The sequence below is a fragment of the Ascaphus truei genome, unplaced genomic scaffold (genome assembly GCF_040206685.1).
Source record: "Ascaphus truei isolate aAscTru1 unplaced genomic scaffold, aAscTru1.hap1 HAP1_SCAFFOLD_236, whole genome shotgun sequence".
In the NCBI taxonomy this organism is placed as follows: Eukaryota; Metazoa; Chordata; class Amphibia; order Anura; family Ascaphidae; genus Ascaphus; species Ascaphus truei.
This window is the reverse complement of record NW_027455280.1, coordinates 520,835-542,957: the sequence shown is the minus strand read 5'-3', so window position 1 is coordinate 542,957 and position 22,123 is coordinate 520,835. Positions and strand designations below refer to the sequence as shown.

The following is a 22,123-nucleotide window of genomic DNA, read 5'->3' as shown; positions in this document are numbered from 1 at the left end:
TTATCACCTGGGACTTCGGGTGTTTCCTGGCGCTGAATCGCGCTGTTTTTATCACCTGGGACTTCGGGTGTCTCCTGGGGCTGAATCGCGCTGTTTTTATCACCTGGGACTTCGGGTGTTTCCTGGAGCTGAATCGCGCTGTTTTTATCACCTGGGACTTCGGGTGTCTCCTGGGGCTGAATCGCGCTGTTTTTATCACCTGGGACTTCGGGTGTCTCCTGGAGCTGAATCGCGCTGTTTTTATCACCTGGGACTTCGGGTGTCTCCTGGCGCTGAATCGCGCTGTTTTTATCACCTGGGACTTCTGGTGTTTCCTGGGACTGAATCGCGCTGTTTTTATCACCTGGGACTTCGGGTGTCTCCTGGCGCTGAATCGCGCTGTTTTTATCACCTGGGACTTCGGGTGTCTCCTGGGGCTGAATCGCGCTGTTTTTATCACCTGGGACTTCGGGTGTCTCCTGGCGCTGAATCGCGCTGTTTTTATCACCTGGGACTTCGGGTGTTTCCTGGAGCTGAATCGCGCTGTTTTTATCACCTGGGACTTCGGGTGTTTCCTGGCGCTGAATCGCGCTGTTTTTATCACCTGGGACTTCGGGTGTTTCCTGGCGCTGAATCGCGCTGTTTTTATCACCTGGGACTTCGGGTGTCTCCTGGGGCTGAATCGCGCTGTTTTTATCACCTGGGACTTCGGGTGTCTCCTGGCGCTGAATCGCGCTGTTTTTATCACCTGGGACTTCGGGTGTCTCCTGGCGCTGAATCGCGCTGTTTTTATCACCTGGGACTTCGGGTGTCTCCTGGCGCTGAATCGCGCTGTTTTTATCACCTGGGACTTCGGGTGTCTCCTGGCGCTGAATCGCGCTGTTTTTATCACCTGGGACTTCGGGTGTTTCCTGGGGCTGAATCGCGCTGTTTTTATCACCTGGGACTTCGGGTGTCTCCTGGCGCTGAATCGCGCTGTTTTTATCACCTGGGACTTCGGGTGTTTCCTGGGGCTGAATCGCGCTGTTTTTATCACCTGGGACTTCGGGTGTCTCCTGGCGCTGAATCGCGCTGTTTTTATCACCTGGGACTTCGGGTGTCTCCTGGCGCTGAATCGCGCTGTTTTTATCACCTGGGACTTCGGGTGTTTCCTGGAGCTGAATCGCGCTGTTTTTATCACCTGGGACTTCGGGTGTTTCCTGGAGCTGAATCGCGCTGTTTTTATCACCTGGGACTTCGGGTGTCTCCTGGCGCTGAATCGCGCTGTTTTTATCACCTGGGACTTCGGGTGTTTCCTGGCGCTGAATCGCGCTGTTTTTATCACCTGGGACTTCGGGTGTCTCCTGGCGCTGAATCGCGCTGTTTTTATCACCTGGGACTTCGGGTGTCTCCTGGCGCTGAATCGCGCTGTTTTTATCACCTGGGACTTCGGGTGTCTCCTGGCGCTGAATCGCGCTGTTTTTATCACCTGGGACTTCGGGTGTCTCCTGGCGCTGAATCGCGCTGTTTTTATCACCTGGGACTTCGGGTGTCTCCTGGCGCTGAATCGCGCTGTTTTTATCACCTGGGACTTCGGGTGTCTCCTGGCGCTGAATCGCGCTGTTTTTATCACCTGGGACATCGGGTGTTTCCTGGGGCTGAATCGCGCTGTTTTTATCACCTGGGACTTCGGGTGTCTCCTGGCGCTGAATCGCGCTGCTTTTATCACCTGGGACTTCGGGTGTCTCCTGGCGCTGAATCGCGCTGTTTTTATCACCTGGGACTTCGGGTGTCTCCTGGCGCTGAATCGCGCTGTTTTTATCACCTGGGACTTCGGGTGTTTCCTGGGGCTGAATCGCGCTGTTTTTATCACCTGGGACTTCGGGTGTCTCCTGGCGCTGAATCGCGCTGTTTTTATCACCTGGGACTTCGGGTGTCTCCTGGCGCTGAATCGCGCTGTTTTTATCACCTGGGACTTCGGGTGTCTCCTGGGGCTGAATCGCGCTGTTTTTATCACCTGGGACTTCGGGTGTCTCCTGGCGCTGAATCGCGCTGTTTTTATCACCTGGGACTTCGGGTGTTTCCTGGGGCTGAATCGCGCTGTTTTTATCACCTGGGACTTCGGGTGTCTCCTGGGGCTGAATCGCGCTGTTTTTATCACCTGGGACTTCGGGTGTCTCCTGGCGCTGAATCGCGCTGTTTTTATCACCTGGGACTTCGGGTGTCTCCTGGCGCTGAATCGCGCTGTTTTTATCACCTGGGACTTCGGGTGTCTCCTGGCGCTGAATCGCGCTGTTTTTATCACCTGGGACTTCGGGTGTCTCCTGGCGCTGAATCGCGCTGTTTTTATCACCTGGGACTTCGGGTGTCTCCTGGCGCTGAATCGCGCTGTTTTTATCACCTGGGACTTCGGGTGTTTCCTGGGGCTGAATCGCGCTGTTTTTATCACCTGGGACTTCGGGTGTCTCCTGGCGCTGAATCGCGCTGTTTTTATCACCTGGGACTTCGGGTGTCTCCTGGCGCTGAATCGCGCTGTTTTTATCACCTGGGACTTCGGGTGTCTCCTGGCGCTGAATCGCGCTGTTTTTATCACCTGGGACTTCGGGTGTTTCCTGGGGCTCTATCGCGCTGTTTTTATCACCTGGGACTTCGGGTGTCTCCTGGGGCTGAATCGCGCTGTTTTTATCACCTGGGACTTCGGGTGTCTCCTGGCGCTGAATCGCGCTGTTTTTATCACCTGGGACTTCTGGTGTTTCCTGGGGCTGAATCGCGCTGTTTTTATCACCTGGGACTTCGGGTGTCTCCTGGCGCTGAATCGCGCTGTTTTTATCACCTGGGACTTCGGGTGTCTCCTGGCGCTGAATCGCGCTGTTTTTATCACCTGGGACTTCGGGTGTTTCCTGGGGCTGAATCGCGCTGTTTTTATCACCTGGGACTTCGGGTGTCTCCTGGCGCTGAATCGCACTGTTTTTATCACCTGGGACTTCGGGTGTCTCCTGGGGCTGAATCGCACTGTTTTTATCACATGGGACTTCGGGTGTTTCCTGGCGCTGAATCGCGCTGTTTTTATCACCTGGGACTTCGGGTGTCTCCTGGAGCTGAATCGCGCTGTTTTTATCACCTGGGACTTCGGGTGTTTCCTGGAGCTGAATCGCGCTGTTTTTATCACCTGGGACTTCGGGTGTCTCCTGGCGCTGAATTGCGCTGTTTTTATCACCTGGGACTTCGGGTGTCTCCTGGAGCTGAATCGCGCTGTTTTTATCACCTGGGACTTCGGGTGTTTCCTGGAGCTGAATCGCGCTGTTTTTATCACCTGGGACTTCGGGTGTTTCCTGGAGCTGAATCGCGCTGTTTTTATCACCTGGGACTTCGGGTGTCTCCTGGCGCTGAATCGCGCTGTTTTTAGCACCTGGGACTTAGGTTCCTGAGAGAGTTAACTTTTTTTTCTGCTAGTGATTTTTGGTCCCTTTTTAGGGATATCAATATGGCGGGCATCCAAGCCTCACTCCCTCTTGCCAATTTCATCAGATTATGACATCACCGCTTTTGGACAACTATGGCAGTCACCTTTCATTTTATTTTTACCAGCATATAAATAAATATATTGGCAGCCGGTGGATCCCCGTAGCTAGGAATAGAACGGTCCAGCTTCAGGTAGACCCATTGCTTACAATGCTGTAGAGCAATTATAAATACCACATATGAGCGTATTCACATGTCTCTGACAGGGGCATAACCCTGCCTTTCCCTGTGATCTTAGCATACAATACTTCGATTAGACAGACCGGTGTCCTACCGCTCAACCTATTAATGGTGTGGGAAGGGTGTTACTGGGGTACAGACAGGATAACTGATAGATGGCAGTGTTCCCATATGTGAATTTACTGCAGTGACTTATTGACCCTACACGCTCCACAGAGAATTTTACATACACTATTGTAAATTAATCACAGAAACAGCATTTTCGTTGAATAAAATCTTATTGTTTTTGATTTTAGAGTACATTGGGATTTGTACTACCATTTGGAAATTTGAGTTACACACTCAGGGATTTAATTAACTCTCTCCCTCCTTTATGTATCCAACCTGAATGAGTGCATATATATAGGAATCTTGTGTGTCTCCCCAACTAGGGAAACACGTATGTGTTCCAAGTCCATACAATGCTTCTACTGCACCCAGGGATTCTGGGTAATTACATGCAAATAAACACTCAGTTTGTCACTTTTTGCTTCTTATCCTTTTTAACATGGATTATAAATGTATGCCTGCTGTAACAAATCAATAAATTCCACAAATTAGTGTGATTATTGCTTTAACTCAATTTGTAACAAATTGGAGGCCGTCTTGAGGTTCATTGTCTTTTATTCAAGTGGAGAAGACTGGGAAAGAATAGAGGTACAGTAATGAATGCTGCCTGCATGTGTGATGACTCCTACTTGCCTCTAATCTGGATATTTTTTGCCTAAATATGATTTTTGACCTAAAACTGTTTATTGTAAAATGTTCCCTTTAAGTAAAAAAATGACACCTGGCTGTAGAAGAATCTTACATTTAAATTAAACACTTTGCGCCAACAGTATAATTTATTCTACATAATGGTTCATATGGGTGTGAAGTCTCAAAATTGTTATGTGTCATTGCTAGGATTAGCAACATTACCTTGATAAAGTACATAGAGCCCTGTACCTTGTGCGTAGTTTGGACTTGTCTGTCACTGCCACCTTGTGTTAGGAGAGACACAGCTGTTGGGAAATAGGTCTCTGTTCATAGCTTACACACAGTTTGTCTCCGTTACTGACCATGGTTTCTGTTGCATTGACAGGAAAACACGTCATGTAAACATTCTGCTTTTCATGGGCTTCATGACACGGCCAAATTTTGCTATAATCACTCAGTGGTGCGAGGGAAGCAGCTTGTATCGCCATCTCCACGTGATAGAGACTCGATTTGACATCTTCCAGCTCATTGACAGTGCACGTCAAACGGCACAGGGAATGGAGTGAGTGACCTGATTTTTCCAGTCTTATTACACATCAGTGACACCATGCTGTGCCAGACTTTGAGATATCTTGCAGAACATCTAAACTTTCATTTCAGACAGTGCAATAGCAAAGTTTAGGTGGTCTCCTACCTTCCCTGGACCCAACTGGACAAGGGACATCATGACACCTGAATTGGCATTCCACCAAACCAGTGTGACCTGTTTAGGCAGTGTTGCGTCAATTAAAATGATGATGCTAGTCGCTGCCTCGCAGTGTCGTCATAACCAAGTTGTGGAATCACAGACCTATAGATGAATGAATTTAACATATCTTCCTCTAAATGTGTCATGCTTTTTGACTATATGACTCTTTCTATCCTGTACTGTTTCACTTCGTTCGGCTTGTTTTTCATGTTTACTGGTTATTTTTCTGTGTTCTCTTCTGTTATTTCCTGTCTGATTTTTCTTCATTCCATAATTCTTTCTCACTCCTAATATTATTCTCTCTTTAAATCGTAACAATTGTGTTCAACCTCCAAATTATTATCATTATATCTCTAATATTTAGCTGTCATTCTGGACCCTTTTTTAATAATTTTCCAATTTCCTCCAGTTCTTAGTATTTTTTCCCCTCCTTCTCTGTATGTCCACCTTTCATTCTGTCTCCGTTTTCCTTTTCTCTTAGACTTTCCATCCCTCTGCGTGTACTGTAGTTTTCCTGTTCCCCATGGCAGTGGGAACCATAGTGTTAACTCCATCCTTGGCTTGAGTAGGATAGAAATTGTGTCTGCAGGTAATACTATAAAAGACCCCCCCCCCCCCCACTACTCGCTGTTAGTCTTTTATTTTCTGTCCTACAGCTTGGATTAGAGTGTTGTTTTTTAAGAGGGCTCGCCAGACTACAGCTAGTGCAGTTAAATCCAGGATGTTGTTGGCCTCTCTCCTCTTGCAGCTCTGACGTTCATGCTGTGGGTTGCAGCTTTCAGAGGCCCTTGCGACCAGGACAGACCACAGACACATCTACAGAACACTGTGGCAAGAGGGCTTAACGGGACTTTGTCTCTACTGGCATCCCATGTGGTGTGATCGCGCACGCGACCGCTCCCGCAGATGTGCTTATGCACACTCCCGTGCCCTTTCCAACTCTATGGAGGAGGCCAGATGATGACATCAGAGGTGCGACAGCACTATTTTAGTGAGGTACTCGGCAGCATGACGCTCTGCAGAGGTCAGTGTGCAGTTCAGCTGGAAGAAGCTGTAAAAAATACATTATATCGGGATGGAATCTACTGCAAACAATGGGTCGCTACCCAAATCAACAGGATGAGTCCTTAAGAGAGTGTTTTCATGTTATCACAGGTCCTCTGGGTGACAGCCAGAAGAAGGTACTTCTAAAGTGGCAATGGAGGTTCTGCATCAGAAAAAGAAAACCGCAAAGAAACATAGAATATGTGACAAAGCTGCTCTGAAAGCTGAGAAACTCTGTGACAATTGCCTTAAACGGCAGCAGGACAACCAAATGAGCAGTTGGCCAATTTTCTAAGCTGGATGAAAGATACCGTATCTCAGTAGGGTGGGGTCTGCGGTACTGCAAGTGAGTAACCGACACAGGAAAGGTTGTGATCTCAAGCCTGGATAAGCGGAGTCCTCATCAGGTGAATCGGAGATCCAGTGCCAGCATTTCTCAGGAGAATACTGGGAAGCCTCGGAACAGGAGATTCTAACAGAGGAATACGATTTCAACCAGGAAATAGATGAACCTCTAATAAAAGTTATGAGAGAAGCGCCGGAGTTAGAGAAGACTTAAGATGAGCTATTCAGAGGGACCCAAAAAAAGCCCAAATGTTTTCCAGTCCATCAGGTGATCAAGGATAGGGTGAAGTAAAAATGGGCCTAGCCAGGTAGAAAATGATTGACACCCAGGAAATGGTGACATTTTGGTATCTTACATACTTTATTGTACAACGCATACAATTGTACATTATTTCTAACGCGATCCTCTGTGATTCTTTGGACCCCAAGCACAGCGTTATAAGGGGGTATATATATTTTTATATATATATATATATATCCTTTGTATCTGTTCCAAGGGAGCAGCAGGCAAGCCAGCTGTATCGACAACATCTGTGTCTAGAGCTAAGCGCATATGGATCTCAAATATTGACCAAGCATTAGAGAAAGAAGTCAAGCTAGCTTCAGTCCTAAGAGCTCTATCCAAAATCAAGCTGGCAGCTGAGGCATCACTGGACGTGGTGAAGTTAGTACATGTCAATGGCGCTTTCAGTGGTTATAGCTTGGACAACGCGGAATGTAGTAAAATTGGCACAGCTACATACGAGACCTCTGCAACAAAATAGTTTACCAACAATGGAACAGAGATACAAAAGATATGACTATATCAACCCCTTATAACGCTGTGCTTGGGGTCTAAAGAATCGCATTGCGTTATAAGCGGATAGCGTTAGAAATAATGTACAATTGTATGCATTGTATTAAGATACTAATAATAGTGTTGTAAAGTATTCATACTTATGCGAAAATTGGGAGCCACGCTTGCATCGCGTTATAAGCGGATTCGTGTTGTAACGGATTGCATTATAACGGGGTTGAGCTATGAATATATGTATGTAGAGGTATCAATACCGTGTTTGCCGAGCTTTAATAATCAAAAATGAATAGACGATACCGTTCTGTGGCTAACGAAATGCTTTTATTTGTGCGAGCTTTCGAGATCTCTGATCTTTTCTCTTCTTCCGGCCATGGTTCATTGTATAAATATTTAATTCAATGTACCATCGCCGGACGAAGAGATCTCGAAAGCTCGCACAAATAAAAGCATTTTGTTAGCCACAGAACTAGTGAAAAAGATGAGTATAAGCGGCACACCACTGCCGATAATAAAAGTTAAAGAGTATTCCCTTTTGGTGCTCCCCTTTTGCTAATCCCGGCGTCTCTATGCTGGATCCAAGAATTGGTATAAAAGGTAGGTTAGGAGAAGCACACAAAATACTAGGATAGAGTCCAAACAACTTCTATTTGTATTCAATACATCAGAGCCAGTGAGCACGGTGACGTTTCAGCTGAACGGACTCTATCCGAGTCTTTTGTGTGCTTCTCCTAACCTACCTTTTATAGTTAGCCAGAGAACGGTATCGTCTATTCATTTTTTATATATATATATATATAGTGTGTTTGACAAATCTGGTCGCCCCTGGCGACCGGATTTGGCCCGCTGGCGACTCCCCCCTCATGGCCGCGCAGCGCACGCGGTTCTGTGCTTGTAAAAAATAAAAAAATAAATCCCTCTTCCTGTTTGGTGTGACGCGACTTGGCCGTCACACCAAGCTGCGCATTGAACCAGCCCTTCCTTTCTGGTCCTGCAGGTATGAAGTGCTGGCGTGTCCCATGCACCCCCCCTGCCACCTCCCGGCCAGCGTGCAGTCCCATGCACCCCCCCCCTGCCACCTCCCTGCCAGCGTGCAGTCCCATGCACCCCCCCCCCCCTGCCACCTCCCTGCCAGCGTGCAGTCCCATGCACCCCCTCCCGGCCAGCGTGCGGTCCCATGCACCCCCCCTGCCACCTCCCGGCCAGCGTGCAGTCCCATGCACCCCCCCCCTGCCACCTCCCTGCCAGCGTGCAGTCCCATGCACCCCCCCCCCTGCCACCTCCCTGCCAGCGTGCAGTCCCATGCACCCCCTCCCGGCCAGCGTGCGGTCCCATGCACCCCCCCCTGCCACCTCCTGGCCAGCGTGCAGTCCCATGCACCCCCCCCCCCCTGCCACCTCCCGGCCAGCGTGCAGTCCCATGCACCCCCCCCTGCCACCTCCCGGCCAGCGTGCAGTCCCATGCACCCCCCCTGCCACCTCCCGGCCAGCGTGCAGTCCCATGCACCCCCCCTGCCACCTCCCGGCCAGCGTGCAGTCCCATGCACCCCCCCTGCCACCTCCCGGCCAGCGTGCAGTCCCATGCACCCCCCCTGCCAGCATGCGGTCCCATGCACCCCCCCTGCCAGTGTGCAGTCCCATGCACCCCCCCCTGCCACCTCACCGGCCAGCGTGCAGTCCCATGCACCCCCCCCTGCCAGCGTGCAGTCCCATGCACCCCCCCTGCCAGCGTGCAGTCGCATGCTCCCCCCCTGCCAGCGTGCGGTCCCATGCCAGCGTGCGGTCCCATGCACCCCCCCCTGCCACCTCCCGGCCAGCGTGCGGTCCCATGCACCCCCCCTGCCAGCGTGCGGTCCCATGCACCCCCCCTGCCAGCGTGCGGTCCCATGCACCCCCCCCCCCCTGCCACCTCCCGGCCAGCGTGCGGTCCCATGCACCCCCCCCTGCCAGCCTGCGGTCCCATGCACCCCCCCCCTGCCAGCGTGCGGTCCCATGCACCCCCCCCTGCCACCTCCCGGCCAGCGTGCGGTCCCATGCACCCCCCCTGCCAGCGTGCGGTCCCATGCACCCCCCCTGCCAGCGTGCGGTCCCATGCACCCCACCCCCCTGCCAGCGTGCGGTCCCATGCACCCCCCCCCCCCCCTGCCACCTCCCGGCCAGCGTGCGGTCCCATGCCAGCGTGCGGTCCCATGCACCCCCCCCTGCCAGCGTGCGGTCCCATGCACCCCCCCCTGCCACCTCCCGGCCAGCGTGCAGTCCCATGCACCCCCCCTGCCAGCATGCGGTCCCATGCACCCCCCCCCCTGCCACCTCCCGGCCAGCGTGCGGTCCCATGCAACCCCCCCCTGCCAGCGTGCGGTCCCATGCACCCCCCCTGCCAGCGTGCAGTCCCATGCACCCCCCCTGCCACCTCCCAGCCAGCGTGCGGTCCCATGCACCCCCCCTGCCAGCGTGCAGTCCCATGCACCCCCCCTGCCACCTCCCAGCCAGCGTGCTGTCCCATGCACCCCCCCTGCCAGTGTGCGGTCCCATCCAGCGTGCAGTCCCATGCCAGCGTTCAGTTCCGTGCACCCCCCCCTGCCACGTCCCGGCCAGCGTGCGGTCCCATGCACCCCCCCCTGCCACCTCCTGGCCAGCGTGCGGTCCCATGCACCCCCCCTGCCACCTCCTGGCCAGCGTGCGGTCCCATGCACCCCCCCTGCCAGCGTGCGGTCCCATCCAGCGTGCGGTCCCATGCCAGCGTGCAGTCCCATGCCAGCGTTCAGTTCCGTGCACCCCCCCCTGCCAGCGTGCGGTACCCTGCCAGCGTGCGGTCCCCTGCCAGCGTGCGGTCCCATGCCAGCGTGCGGTCCCATGCCAGCGTGCGGTCCCCTGCCAGCGTGCGGTCCCATGCCAGCGTGCGGTCCCCTGCCAGCGTGCGGTACCATGCCAGCGTGCGGTACCCTGCCAACGTGCGGTCCCATGCCAACGTGCGGTCCCATGCCAGCGTGCGGTCCCCTGCCAGCGTGCGGTCCCCTGCCAGCGTGCGGTCCCATGCCAGCGTGCGGTCCCATGCCAGCGTGCGGTCCCCTGCCAGCGTGCGGTCCCATGCCAGCGTGCAGTCCCATGCCAGCGTGCAGTCCCATGCCAGCGTGCGGTCCCAAGCACCCCCCCTGCCAGCGTGCGGTCCCATGCACCCCCCCCCTGCCAGCGTGCAGTCCCATGCACCCCCCCTGCCACCTCCCAGCCAGCGTGCGGTCCCATGCACCCCCCCTGCCAGCGTGCAGTCCCATGCACCCCCCCCTGCCACCTCCCAGCCAGCATGCGGTCCCATGCACCCCCCCCTGCCACGTCCCGGCCAGCGTGCGGTCCCATGCACCCCCCCTGCCACCTCCTGGCCAGCGTGCGGTCCCATGCACCCCCCCTGCCACCTCCTGGCCAGCGTGCGGTCCCATGCACCCCCCCTGCCAGCGTGCGGTCCCATCCAGCGTGCAGTCCCATGCCAGCGTGCGGTCCCATGCCAGCGTGCAGTCCCATGCCAGCGTGCGGTCCCATGCCAGCGTTCAGTTCCGTGCACCCCCCCTGCCAGCGTGCGGTCCCATGCACCCCCCCTGCCAGCGTGCGGTACCATGCACCCCCCCTGCCAGCGTGCGGTCCCATGCACCCCCCCTGCCAGCGTGCGGTCCCATGCCAGCGTGCGGTCCCATGCACCCCCCCCTGCCAGCGTGCGGTCCCATGCCAGCGTGCGGTCCCATGCCAGCGTTCAGTTCCGTGCACCCCCCCTGCCAGCGTGCGGTCCCATGCACCCCCCTGCCAGCGTGCGGTCCCATGCCAGCGTGCGGTCCCATGCCAGCGTGCGGTCCCATGCACCCCCCCTGCCAGCGTGCGGTCCCATGCCAGCGTGCGGTCCCATGCCAGCGTTCAGTTCCGTGCACCCCCCCTGCCAGCGTGCGGTCCCATGCACCCCCCTGCCAGCGTGCGGTCCCATGCCAGCGTGCGGTCCCATGCACCCCCCCTGGCAGCGTGCGGTCCCATGCCAGCGTGCGGTCCCATGCACCCCCCCTGCCAGCGTGCGGTCCCATGTGCCCCCCGTGCGGTCCCATGTGCCCCCCGTGCGGTCCCTTTGGCCTGCCGCTGGCTTGTCCCCCTGCACTTACAGTACACTCTGGCTGACACATTGGGGGGGAAGGGGGCGTGAGTGCGGCTGCGGCTTGTGTGGTAGCTTCAGGCTCCATCTTGCATATAACATTTTCTTACCATTAACCAGGATTAGGGAGTTATGTGGCCAGTTTACCATTTCCTGTCGGGCGTTATAACCTCGTTCTATTTATTTTATTTATAAAATATTTTTACCAGGAAGTAATACAGTGAGAGTTACCTCTCGTTTTCCCGTATGTCCTGGGCACAGAGTAAAACAAATAATACATGGTTACAAATACAGTTACATAAGTGAACAAGGTATACATTATATACAAGACATTGCATGCACAGTTAAAGAAAATATATATTATGGGCGTATGAAACAGTTACAGACCAGATTAAAGTGTGAGACAGCCTTAGATTTGAAAGAACTTAAACTGGTGGTGGATGTGAGAGTCTCTGGTAGGTTGTTCCAGTTTGGGGTGCACGGTAGGAGAAGGAGGAACGTCCGGATACTTTGTTGAGCCTTGGGACCATGAACAGTCTTTTGGAGTCTGATCTCAGGTGATAAGTGCTGCAAGTGGTAGGGGTGAGGAGCTTGTTCAGGTAGCTGGGTATCTTGCCCATGAAGAATTTAAAGGCAAGACAGGAAAGGTGAACTTTGTGCCTAGACTCTAGTGTTGACCAATCTAGTTCTTTGAGCATTTCGCAGAGATGTGTGTTGTAGTTGCATTGGAGAACAAAACGACAAATTGAATTGTAGACGGTGTCAAGTTTGCTAAGCTGGTTTGAGGAGCCGAGCCATATACTATGTCTCCATAGTCAATAATTGGCATTAGCATCTGCTGTGCGATACGCTTTCTGACCAGGAGACTTAGGGAGGATTTGTTCCTGTAAAGTACCCCTAGTTTTGCATAGGTCTTGGTTGTCAGGGTATCAATGTGCATCCCGAATGTTAAGTGGGAGTCAAACCATAAGCCCAGGTATTTAAAACTAGTGACAGGTGTTAGGGTGGTGTTAGCGTTGGTTCTAATCAGGAACTCAGTCACTGGGAGCTTTACAAATTTAGTCTTCGTCCCAAATACCATTGTTACAGTCTTGTCAGTGTTTAAAAACAGTTTGTTTTGGGAAATCCAATTTTCGAGTCTCAAAAAGTCAGACTGAAGTATGTATTAACCAGAAGATTGCAATTCCCTCATTTTGCCCAAATCCAGAAAATCGGAGAAAGTACTTCACATTATTAATGTTATGAGATGTTTAAAGACCTTCCTCACCCGTGTACAGAGCCTCAGAAAGTCAGGCTGTTTATTCTCCCAGAGGGACCCAGGAATGGAAAAACAGCGTCTGAGGGCGACAATATCCCGATGGATCATCACATGCATAAGGAAAGTCTATGAGGAGAAAGGCCCATGCAACAAGGGCTATTGCTATATCATTGGCATTTAAAGCACAAGCATTTCGTGCACAAATCTGCAGGGCTGCCGTATGGTCATAGTTTAAATACGTTCAATTACTGACTGCACATTCAGGCCTCGGCTCATGCAAGCTTTGGACGAGAAGTTCGTCAATCTGTAGTATCAAAATAAATATGTATTATTGCTTCCGTATTTCCCTACGGTATCCACTGCCATGGGGAACAGGAAAAGAGAAAATGTATTGCCAACTTACCAACATTTTCTATTCCTGGAACCATTATTGCAGTGGGCGTACACTTGCCCTCCCTATTTTTAATTTATGTCTTAGTTGTATCTTTCAGCTATGGGAGAATTCAGAGACTACCTTCATGTAATGGGGGGGGGGCTTTTATAGTAGATAGTAGTATCTGTAGAAACAATTTCCTATCTTACGCAAGCTAAGGGTGGAGTTAACCCTACGGTGCCCACCGCCATAATGGTTCCAGGAAAATAAAATGATGGTAAGTTGGCAATAAATGTTCTCTCTTTATCCATTCTTAGTTACCTCCATGCCAAGAATATCATACACCGGGACCTGAAATCTAACAGTATCCTTCCATGGTGGCACAACATGCCGGGTAGATCTGTTTGCCAGGGTTAGGACACTTACAGTATTTATGTCATAACTAGACGTTTGTGATTGTGAAATCCCAGAGCTGAAATGTGGTTTTAGCATTGTAATTAATTGGGTGGGAATTTGGAAGTCCGACTCGTTTCACTTAACCTTTGTAACAGACATCTTCCTGCATGAGGGTCTTACAGTAAAGATTGGGGACTTTGGCCTGGCCACAGTTAAGACTCGGTGGAGCGGGTCCCAACAAGTGGAGCAGCCTAGTGGTTCCATCCTATGGATGGTGAGTCCTGTGCTGAAATCCTTTTTCAGCCTGTATCTATGGTGTAGGACAATTGGTCACAGCCAAATCGCCGCTGGCATTTAGCCGCCACTCACTTCACTGCAGGGACATCTTTCCGCCGGCCACTTCGCCACCAAGGTAAGCCCCTAATCTTAACCCTTACCATCAAAACCCCTAATGTTCACGCCTAATACTAAAGCTACCATCTACCCTAAAAATCTTAACCAATTACCCTAAATCCCCTTAACCCCCATGATCCCCCTCCTTTACCGCTTCTCTTTTGTACCCTACCCTTCCCATTTGAGTTTTTTTTATATACCCGCTGTGTATTGCTCCTTAAAAAATAATAACTTTGTGAAATCTAAGCATTAAAAAAAAACATTACCATAAAGCACGGACTTGCCATCCGCCCAGTGGGGGTCTGAGCCCCCTTCCCGTCTACTTTATTTTTGGATAACAACTGAAGGCAAGCCGGCTGCAATGTTGGAACCCCGGACATGTATGTATGAAAGTCCCATTTTATGTATTTTTGTAATGTCCTCCCTTTCTTTATTCTGAATCCCCTTTTCAAAATTTGTAAAAAAAAAAAAAAAATAACGTTTAAAAAAATAAAATAAAACTTTGCCGTGAAAAGCCCCATTTATAATCCCCTACTGTAACCACTAAAACCCCTTTAATGAGCTTACCTTATTGGAAAAACGACCGGAGGCTGAGTTTCAAGCGCTAGAGTGGCTGCGGTGAAGGGTCCCTCGGCGGCCAAACGCCTGCAGAGACGTGGTCACGGCGTGGCGGCCACGACCAATTGTCCAATTGTGTGTATCTATTTGGCTGTTTTACATCCTTGTTTTCACGACCGCCTCAAGTCTTCATTCCATATGTTCTTTTTCTATACTGATCCCACTTGTATCATCTCCCTTTCTTGCTCCTTTTCATTATTCTTGTCCTTTTCCCTAAGGCCCCTGAAGTGATCCGTATGCAGGAGAATAGTCCTTACAGCTTCCAGTCTGATGTGTACGCATACGGAGTGGTCCTGTTTGAGCTTATGGCTGGCATATTACCATATGCCAACATCAACAACAGAGATCAGGTAAGAAGCCCAAAACAGCTGTCCCTTGTAACAACAAGGTAACAGAGTAGACAGGAGGGACCTTTCATATGATTGTGTATCTGACTTGGTGCAGGATGACATAAAAACACAGGGGCAGGTGCTTGTCGAGGCATAGTTAAAGATGGACACTTAAATCCGCAGATCTAAGGGGACTCCTGCAATCTATCCCTATCCACTGCTATCAATGCAAATATTAAACCTTTTACTTAATGTAACACCTCCTTTGGTTAGATTTGCCTCATGTTTGGTGGCCTTGAGGAGACTTTGTGCCGCCTTGAAATTGGTATGAGCCGTCTTGAGGAGAGGACTAGGCCACAGTGCCACAAGGTGACAAGCAAATGCATACGCACCAGACAGAGGTATTTTGTGGGAGACTGTGCTTTCGGGAGACGTCAAAATGGAGTCCACATTGGCTGTGATTCTTGTTCTGGTCTGACCATGACAAGAACTAGCGTTAGAATGGGCAGGATTCCTGTGTAATGAGGCTGTGACTATCTGATTTGAATTCCAGTGGTAGTTGGAGGATCTTTTGGCCTGAATGCAACTGAACTTTTGGCCCAGACTGTAGCATGGCTGTCAGAGATTGAGGTCTGGGCAGTGGAGGAGGCCTGTCGGTCACAGAGGAATTTGGGGCCCTGCCCGCTAGCCTGAATCAGCTGAACCACGCTCTGTTATGGAGAGACTTGTCTGCAGTCTTGAATAAACTGTATCACAAAAGGAGCGTTAAAAGGCTGTAAATGAACTAAAATAAGAAATGGCTTCTCTTGGAACTCGCACAGACCACCTTGAACAAAAGATGGATGAGGTCTGCAATATTCAATCAGGTCTTAAAGAATTGTCCGGCTTGAGAAAATAATACATTCTTGAACGACAAAATGGTCATGCTTACTTTGAAAACTTGAACATGAAAAACAACATCAGAATAAGGGACATCCCAGACAAAATAGATGCCTCGGCTCTCCCGGGTTATCCTTTCAGTCCAAGGAACGAATCTTGCCTGCCTATCATAATGTTTGAGGGCTCGAATTGCTTTATCTTTTGGGACAAATTTCCCTTTACATTAAACAAAACTAGATCTGTGTGACCATTACTTCAATCCAAGGGCATCAGATACAGATTGGATTTCCCATTCAAGCTCATCACTACCCACATCTGAGTTCTCATTATCTTCCCTGGTGAGATTAAACCTTTTCTTTAAAGTTGGACGAAGATCCTAAGGATGCTCCTGATTTTCCGGTGCCTTCGACACCTAAACCACAGAATATGCTTTGTCCCCATGGGTTCAAAGTGCAGCACAAGTCTTGAAAACCAAAAATGGTGGGGGTGGTCCAAAGAAATTAAATCACTTCAAAGCAATATATACATTTACTTGAAGTTGTATCGTTTTGTAGTTAAAATATTTCCTACCTGGTTAGGTAAACAAACAAGTGGATGAAAAGATTGGTAGAACAGCAGAGTCCAGAAGTAACCCTAACCCTAAGCCTAATAACCCTAACCCTAACTCACCAGGTAAGTAGAAAAATAAAAAAAAGTTTATTGGTTACATACAGTGTTACATAGTTACATACATGCTCCGGTCCCATTGCGTACGTTAATGTGGGGTATGCCTGTGTTACATAGTTACATACATGCCCCGGTCCCATTGCGTATGTTAATGCGGGGTATGCCTGTATTAAAAACTAAAAACACTAAGGACAGAACAGGACAATACTTACCTGGTGCTTACTTCTGGACTCTGCTTTTCTACCAATCTTTTCATCCACTTGTATTGCGTGGCCGATTGGAGTGACGCACATCTGTAGCGCAGGTACAACCCTTGGACTCACGCTAAGCATCACGGGAGAACGCCGATGGACGACGGGCACCTCCATGTGCAGTGACAGACCGGAGCAACAACTTTAGTTGTTCCCGGACGGACTGAAGCCTCAGCTATCACTTTTGGTTTTGGCTTTAGCACTCGGGATCTCTACGGCTCCAGCTAGAGGATTTAGGTACCTACTATAGTTCCTCTGAACATTTGGGGACACAGTCAAGACGGATCGAGAACTTCATTGTGGATTGGGGATGTAGAGGTAATGTTTACTGACTGCTTCACATTCCCCACCAGTTCTCTTACAGTGTCCGTCCTTCCCCTTCCAGCTTTCCTCTCTTGAATATTATCGTGATATTACCTATTGCTAGTTTCTTATCTGCTACACGCTACAGATGTAGGTCCAGACAACATCACTTACGGATATCACATATGGACATTATATTTTGGGACTCTGTAACAGGGGAGTTATCCCTGTTCAGGTAATGTGCCTCTAATCCAGCAGTGTGGTGGTTAACTGCTGGTAGTCAATTAACAAACACCACCTGCCTCATTAGATTGCTTAGAAAAGCCTGTCTTTTGAGACAGAAAGTGAGACTCCTTAGCTCACACCTGAGCTGAACTTGGAGACACATGTCTTGAGCCCTGCCAGAAGAAACAGCAGAGCTGCTTTCAAGACACAGGGGAAACGTCTAAACCTGAATGCTGACAAAACCTGAAGAAAAGGTAGCAACCAGGGACAGAGAAGATTTTCCCTCCAAACCACAAGGAACAGATAAGACTTTCATTTATAAGACTTTATTATATCTGTTCATTTCATGCTATATGTTTGGGGCTGGGAGACATGCTTATCTAAGGGAGTTGTGAACTGCATAGTATTTCACTAGAAATACTCCCAAGTGAATATAAGCTTTGTTTACCCCTTGTTTGGATGGTTTCCTGATGTTAAGGAAACAGGCGCAATAAAAGGCTTATTTAATTTCACTATAATCAGTCTCCCTTGCATACCTCTGTGAGCGTCCTCCTACAGACTCCTTGCCATGTTTTGTGAATTCCTATCATTGCTATTTTTGGAGCTGAGAGTAGTCTTTTGTTTTTTAGGTAAACAAACAAAGCAGAGTGGGGGGTGGGGATGATATCACACTTTTAAACCATATGGTATATAATGGACCTTTTAACACGGCAGAAAATGATTTAACCACTTTATACCTGAGGTTTCCAATGCATTGCAAAGGGGAGAACATAAACATTCTACAGGTAAAACACAGAAAATAAAACCTCTATATGGGCAAATTCAAAGGCTTTAACCTGGCCAGGGGTTTCCCATGATTAGCTGGTCACTTGGTTTTCTAAGGATTATTATTTTAATAAGCTCAACATGGAATTGTAAAAGTACATATTGCCATTCTTGGATAGCTAGTCTTATGTTGCCTACATACATACATAGAAATTTGGAAATATTTTTTGGGAGTAGCCGTTATCTCCAGATATCGGAGTTCAAGGAGTAGCAATTAAACAGGTAATTGGCTGCTAATTTTTGATTTGCATGCTCATTTGCGATACTGTCTGTAAATGTACCGCTCTTGCATATGTAATGTTGCGATGCGTGCCAATTATCGATCCTGCCGTTAAATTTAGCTCACGGCTATCGCTGCGATAGCTAGTCATCGCGCTACGTTATTTAAGCAGTAAATATGGAAATAAAAATAACTCCTTATTTTGCCGTTTACCGTAGAGCGATATCCATACTGAAGTTTAGCGAGTGTAGGCCTATAACTCCCTCGTGTTTAGCGAGTGTAGGCCTATAACTCCCTCGTGTTTAGCGAGTGTAGGCCTATAACTCCCTCGTGTTTAGCGAGTGTAGGCCTATAACTCCCTCGTGTTTAGCGAGTGTAGGCCTATAACTCCCTCGTGTTTAGCGAGTGTAGGCCTGTAACTCCCTCGTGTTTAGCGAGTGTAGGCCTATAACTCCCTCGTGTTTAGCGAGTGTAGGCCTATAACTCCCTCGTGTTTAGCGAGTGTAGGCCTATAACTCCCTCGTGTTTAGCGAGTGTAGGCCTATAACTCCCTCGTGTTTAGCGAGTGTAGGCCTATAACTCCCTCGTGTTTAGCGAGTGTAGGCCTATAACTCCCTCGTGTTTAGCGAGTGTAGGCCTGTAACTCCCTCGTGTTTAGCGAGTGTAGGCCTATAACTCCCTCGTGTTTAGCGAGTGTAGGCCTATAACTCCCTCGTGTTTAGCGAGTGTAGGCCTATAACTCCCTCGTGTTTAGCGAGTGTAGGCCTATAACTCCCTCGTGTTTAGCGAGTGTAGGCCTATAACTCCCTCGTGTTTAGCGAGTGTAGGCCTATAACTCCCTCGTGTTTAGCGAGTGTAGGGTTAGGGTTTAGGGTTAGGGTTAGGGTTAGTTTAGGGTTAGGGTTAGGGTTAGTTTAGCGAGTGTAGGCCTATAACTCCCTCGTGACTCTCGTGATGATCACCAAAAATATGAAAGATTTGAACTCTAGGAAAAGAAAGTTAGCCATTTCAGAGATAAACAGAATAAAAGGTTGACATTCTTTTGCTCCAAAATAATAAACAAGTCTGCATTGCTCCCTATGGGTATGAGATATAGATCCCAATCAAAGAAGACGTTAACTATATTATTCGGTCAACACTGGTTAACTCTTGAAGATCTTAACATCAAAACGAGCGAGATTATTCTACACCTATTCTCACAATTTATTCCAGAATAGATTTTCTATTTGTAGATCTTTACAATTTGCTTTAGAATGCTTTTATATAGGTCCAATAACAGTCAGATCATGCTCCTGTATCAAACTATACGCTTTATCCAGTGGAACTCGAACCTTTTTGGAAATTAAATGAATCTGTAATATCAGATAAATTATAGAAAGAACATGCCACAGGAATTAGTGTCTTACTTTCAAACTAATCTAACTCCTGACGTCACAATAACTTCAATTTGCACCAAAAAAGATTTAAATATTAATTTTCTCAAAAACAACTCTCAGATCTTAAAGCATTTTGTAGGATTACTCCTAATCTGCATTATCGTAATCAAATTGCAAAAGTATGAAAGAGCTAAATGCAATCCTCAATGAGAAAACTGAAAAAGCTTTGGGTTGGACAACGCAGAAACGATGAGCAAGCTAATGAAGCAAACGTAATGGCAGCGGCGATATGATTGGGCGCAAATGGTCTCTCAAACTGCTCATTCCCTACTTTTGAAATCCATGAATACAACATTTTTTTTAATCTAAGGTTTGCAAGGAATTTGCCAATTGCTATCACAAACAGTATAATTTACTGAAGCTAACGGCTGTCCTGATGAAGGAACAATATAATTTACCCCTTGCCTGATTTCAGACAAGTTTCCGTTTAATAAAGAAATAACGGAGAAATAAATAATGTCAACCATCAAAGAATTAAAGTATGATAAAAAAAACCCTGAACCAGATCGGTTTCCCCATTTCCGATATGGGACTCCCATTCTGTCTGACATGCCAAAGCCAGTGGTTCTGCTTCTCCCCGAAGAAGATGGTCATTCTAAACTGATCATTACTAGGTATAGATCTAAAAATGTATGCAAAAATCTTTGCCACTAGATTAAGTGTTTGTTTACCTAACCTGGTGCATCCTGACCAGGTAAGATTCATACCAGGATGTCAGGTTTCAGATATTACCTGGGGTGACTGATACAAGATACAATTCATTGAACTAAATCTTTGAATACTCAATAAATCATTATGTCACTAGATGATGAAAAGACATTTAACAGATGCATGGCTTTTTTTATTCAAAGTTCATGAACATTTTGGCACTGGAGAACCCTTTATAACTGGAATTCAAACACTCTGCTCTTCTTGATTTAAAATGCGAAGCTTCCTCTTCAGACCCTTTTTTTGCTACCAACACAGCCAGACAGAGCTGCTGAAAATATTTAATATTTAACTTTAATATTTGCGTTAGCAATGGCCCACCTGACCAACAGGATCCAATGGTAAATGGCAGATGCGGTTTAATAAAGATAAATGTAGATTATGCATTTGGGAAACAAGAATAAACAGGCTTTGTTTACAAGAATAATCAGGGATGTTGATCTAGGGATTAATCTGATTGCCAATATTTGGAGTCAGGAAGGAATTTATTTTTCCCATTATGAGAGATCAGTAGATGATATTTCACTGGGGTTTTTTGTTTGCATTCATCTATTAAGTTACATAGTAGATACTGTAAGGTTGAAAAAAGACATGCGTCCATCAAGTTCAACCTATTCTAAAAGGGAAAAATGTAGAAGAGAAATGAGCAGTCTTTAATACATTGTTAGAAAAGCACACTTATCAGTGTATACCCTTGGGTAATAAGTATAAAAGAAATAAGTCAAAACCAATGTGGCTAAATAAACAGGTTTTGGAGGAAATGGACAAGAAGAGGAAGGCGTTTAGATTCTTTAAGTCAGAAGGGATGGAGACATCGTATCAGAAGTATAAGGAATGTAACAAAAATTGCAAAAGGGCAATCAAATTAGCAAAAATGGATAATGAAAAAAGGATTGCAATAGAAAGTAAGGTCAACCCTAAAAAATTCTTTAAGTACCTTAATAACAAAAAAATGAGAAAAGAAAATATAGGACCCTTTCAGTGTGAGATGGGTAGGCAGATTATTGGAGATAAGGAAAAAGCTGAGGTATTAAACAAATTCTTTGCCTCTGTGTTTACCAGGGAAGAATCAAGTTCAATAGTAGTGCCGCAGGAGGAAGCCACAACCTCCATATTAATGAACAATTGGTTAACTGAGGAAGAAGTTCATAAGCGACTTGAACAAATTAAAGTAAATAAGGCACCTGGCCCCGATGGCATACATCCAAGAGTTCTCAAGGAGTTAAGCTTAGTAATAGCCAAACCATTATATTTAATATTCAAGGACTCCATTTCCACAGGCTCCAACCACAAGATTGGCGTAAAGCAGATGTGGTGCCTATATTTAAAAAGGGAGCTGGATCACAACCGGGAAATTACAGACCTGTAAGCCTGACTTCAATAGTAGGGAAACTACTTGGAGGTTTAATACGGGATAATATTCAGGAATACCTAATGGAAAATAAAATTATTAGTAATAGTCAGCATGGATTTATGAAGGATAGATCTTGCCAAACTAACCTTATTTGTTTCTTTGAGGAGGTAAGTAGGAATCTAGACCAGGGTAATGCTGTTGATGTGGTCGACTTAGATTTTGCAAAGGCTTTTGATACGGTTTCACACAAGAGGTTGGTGTACAAAATAAAGAAAGTTGGACTAAGTAATAATATATGCACCTGGATTGAAAACTGGTTAAAGGACAGACAACAGAGGGTTGTCATAAATGGAACTTTTTCAGGTTGGGCTAAAGTCGTGAGTGGAGTACCTCAAGGATCGGTACTGGGACCCCTGCTTTTTAACTTGTTTATTAA

The 22,123-nt window shown here is 48.1% G+C and overlaps 1 protein-coding gene across 2 annotated transcripts in view; it reads left to right on the top strand.

The window, feature by feature from the left end:
* ARAF (A-Raf proto-oncogene, serine/threonine kinase) overlaps window positions 1–22,123 on the top strand; it is a 92,845-nt gene that overhangs the window by 49,848 nt on the left and 20,874 nt on the right. For both annotated transcript variants that reach the window (XM_075582455.1, XM_075582454.1), the window contains 4 exons: window positions 4,784–4,960; window positions 13,402–13,448; window positions 13,636–13,754; window positions 14,710–14,841. In XM_075582455.1, the coding sequence (XP_075438570.1) occupies window positions 4,784–4,960; window positions 13,402–13,448; window positions 13,636–13,754; window positions 14,710–14,841 (475 nt within the window). The remainder of the gene's footprint in view (window positions 1–4,783; window positions 4,961–13,401; window positions 13,449–13,635; window positions 13,755–14,709; window positions 14,842–22,123) is intronic.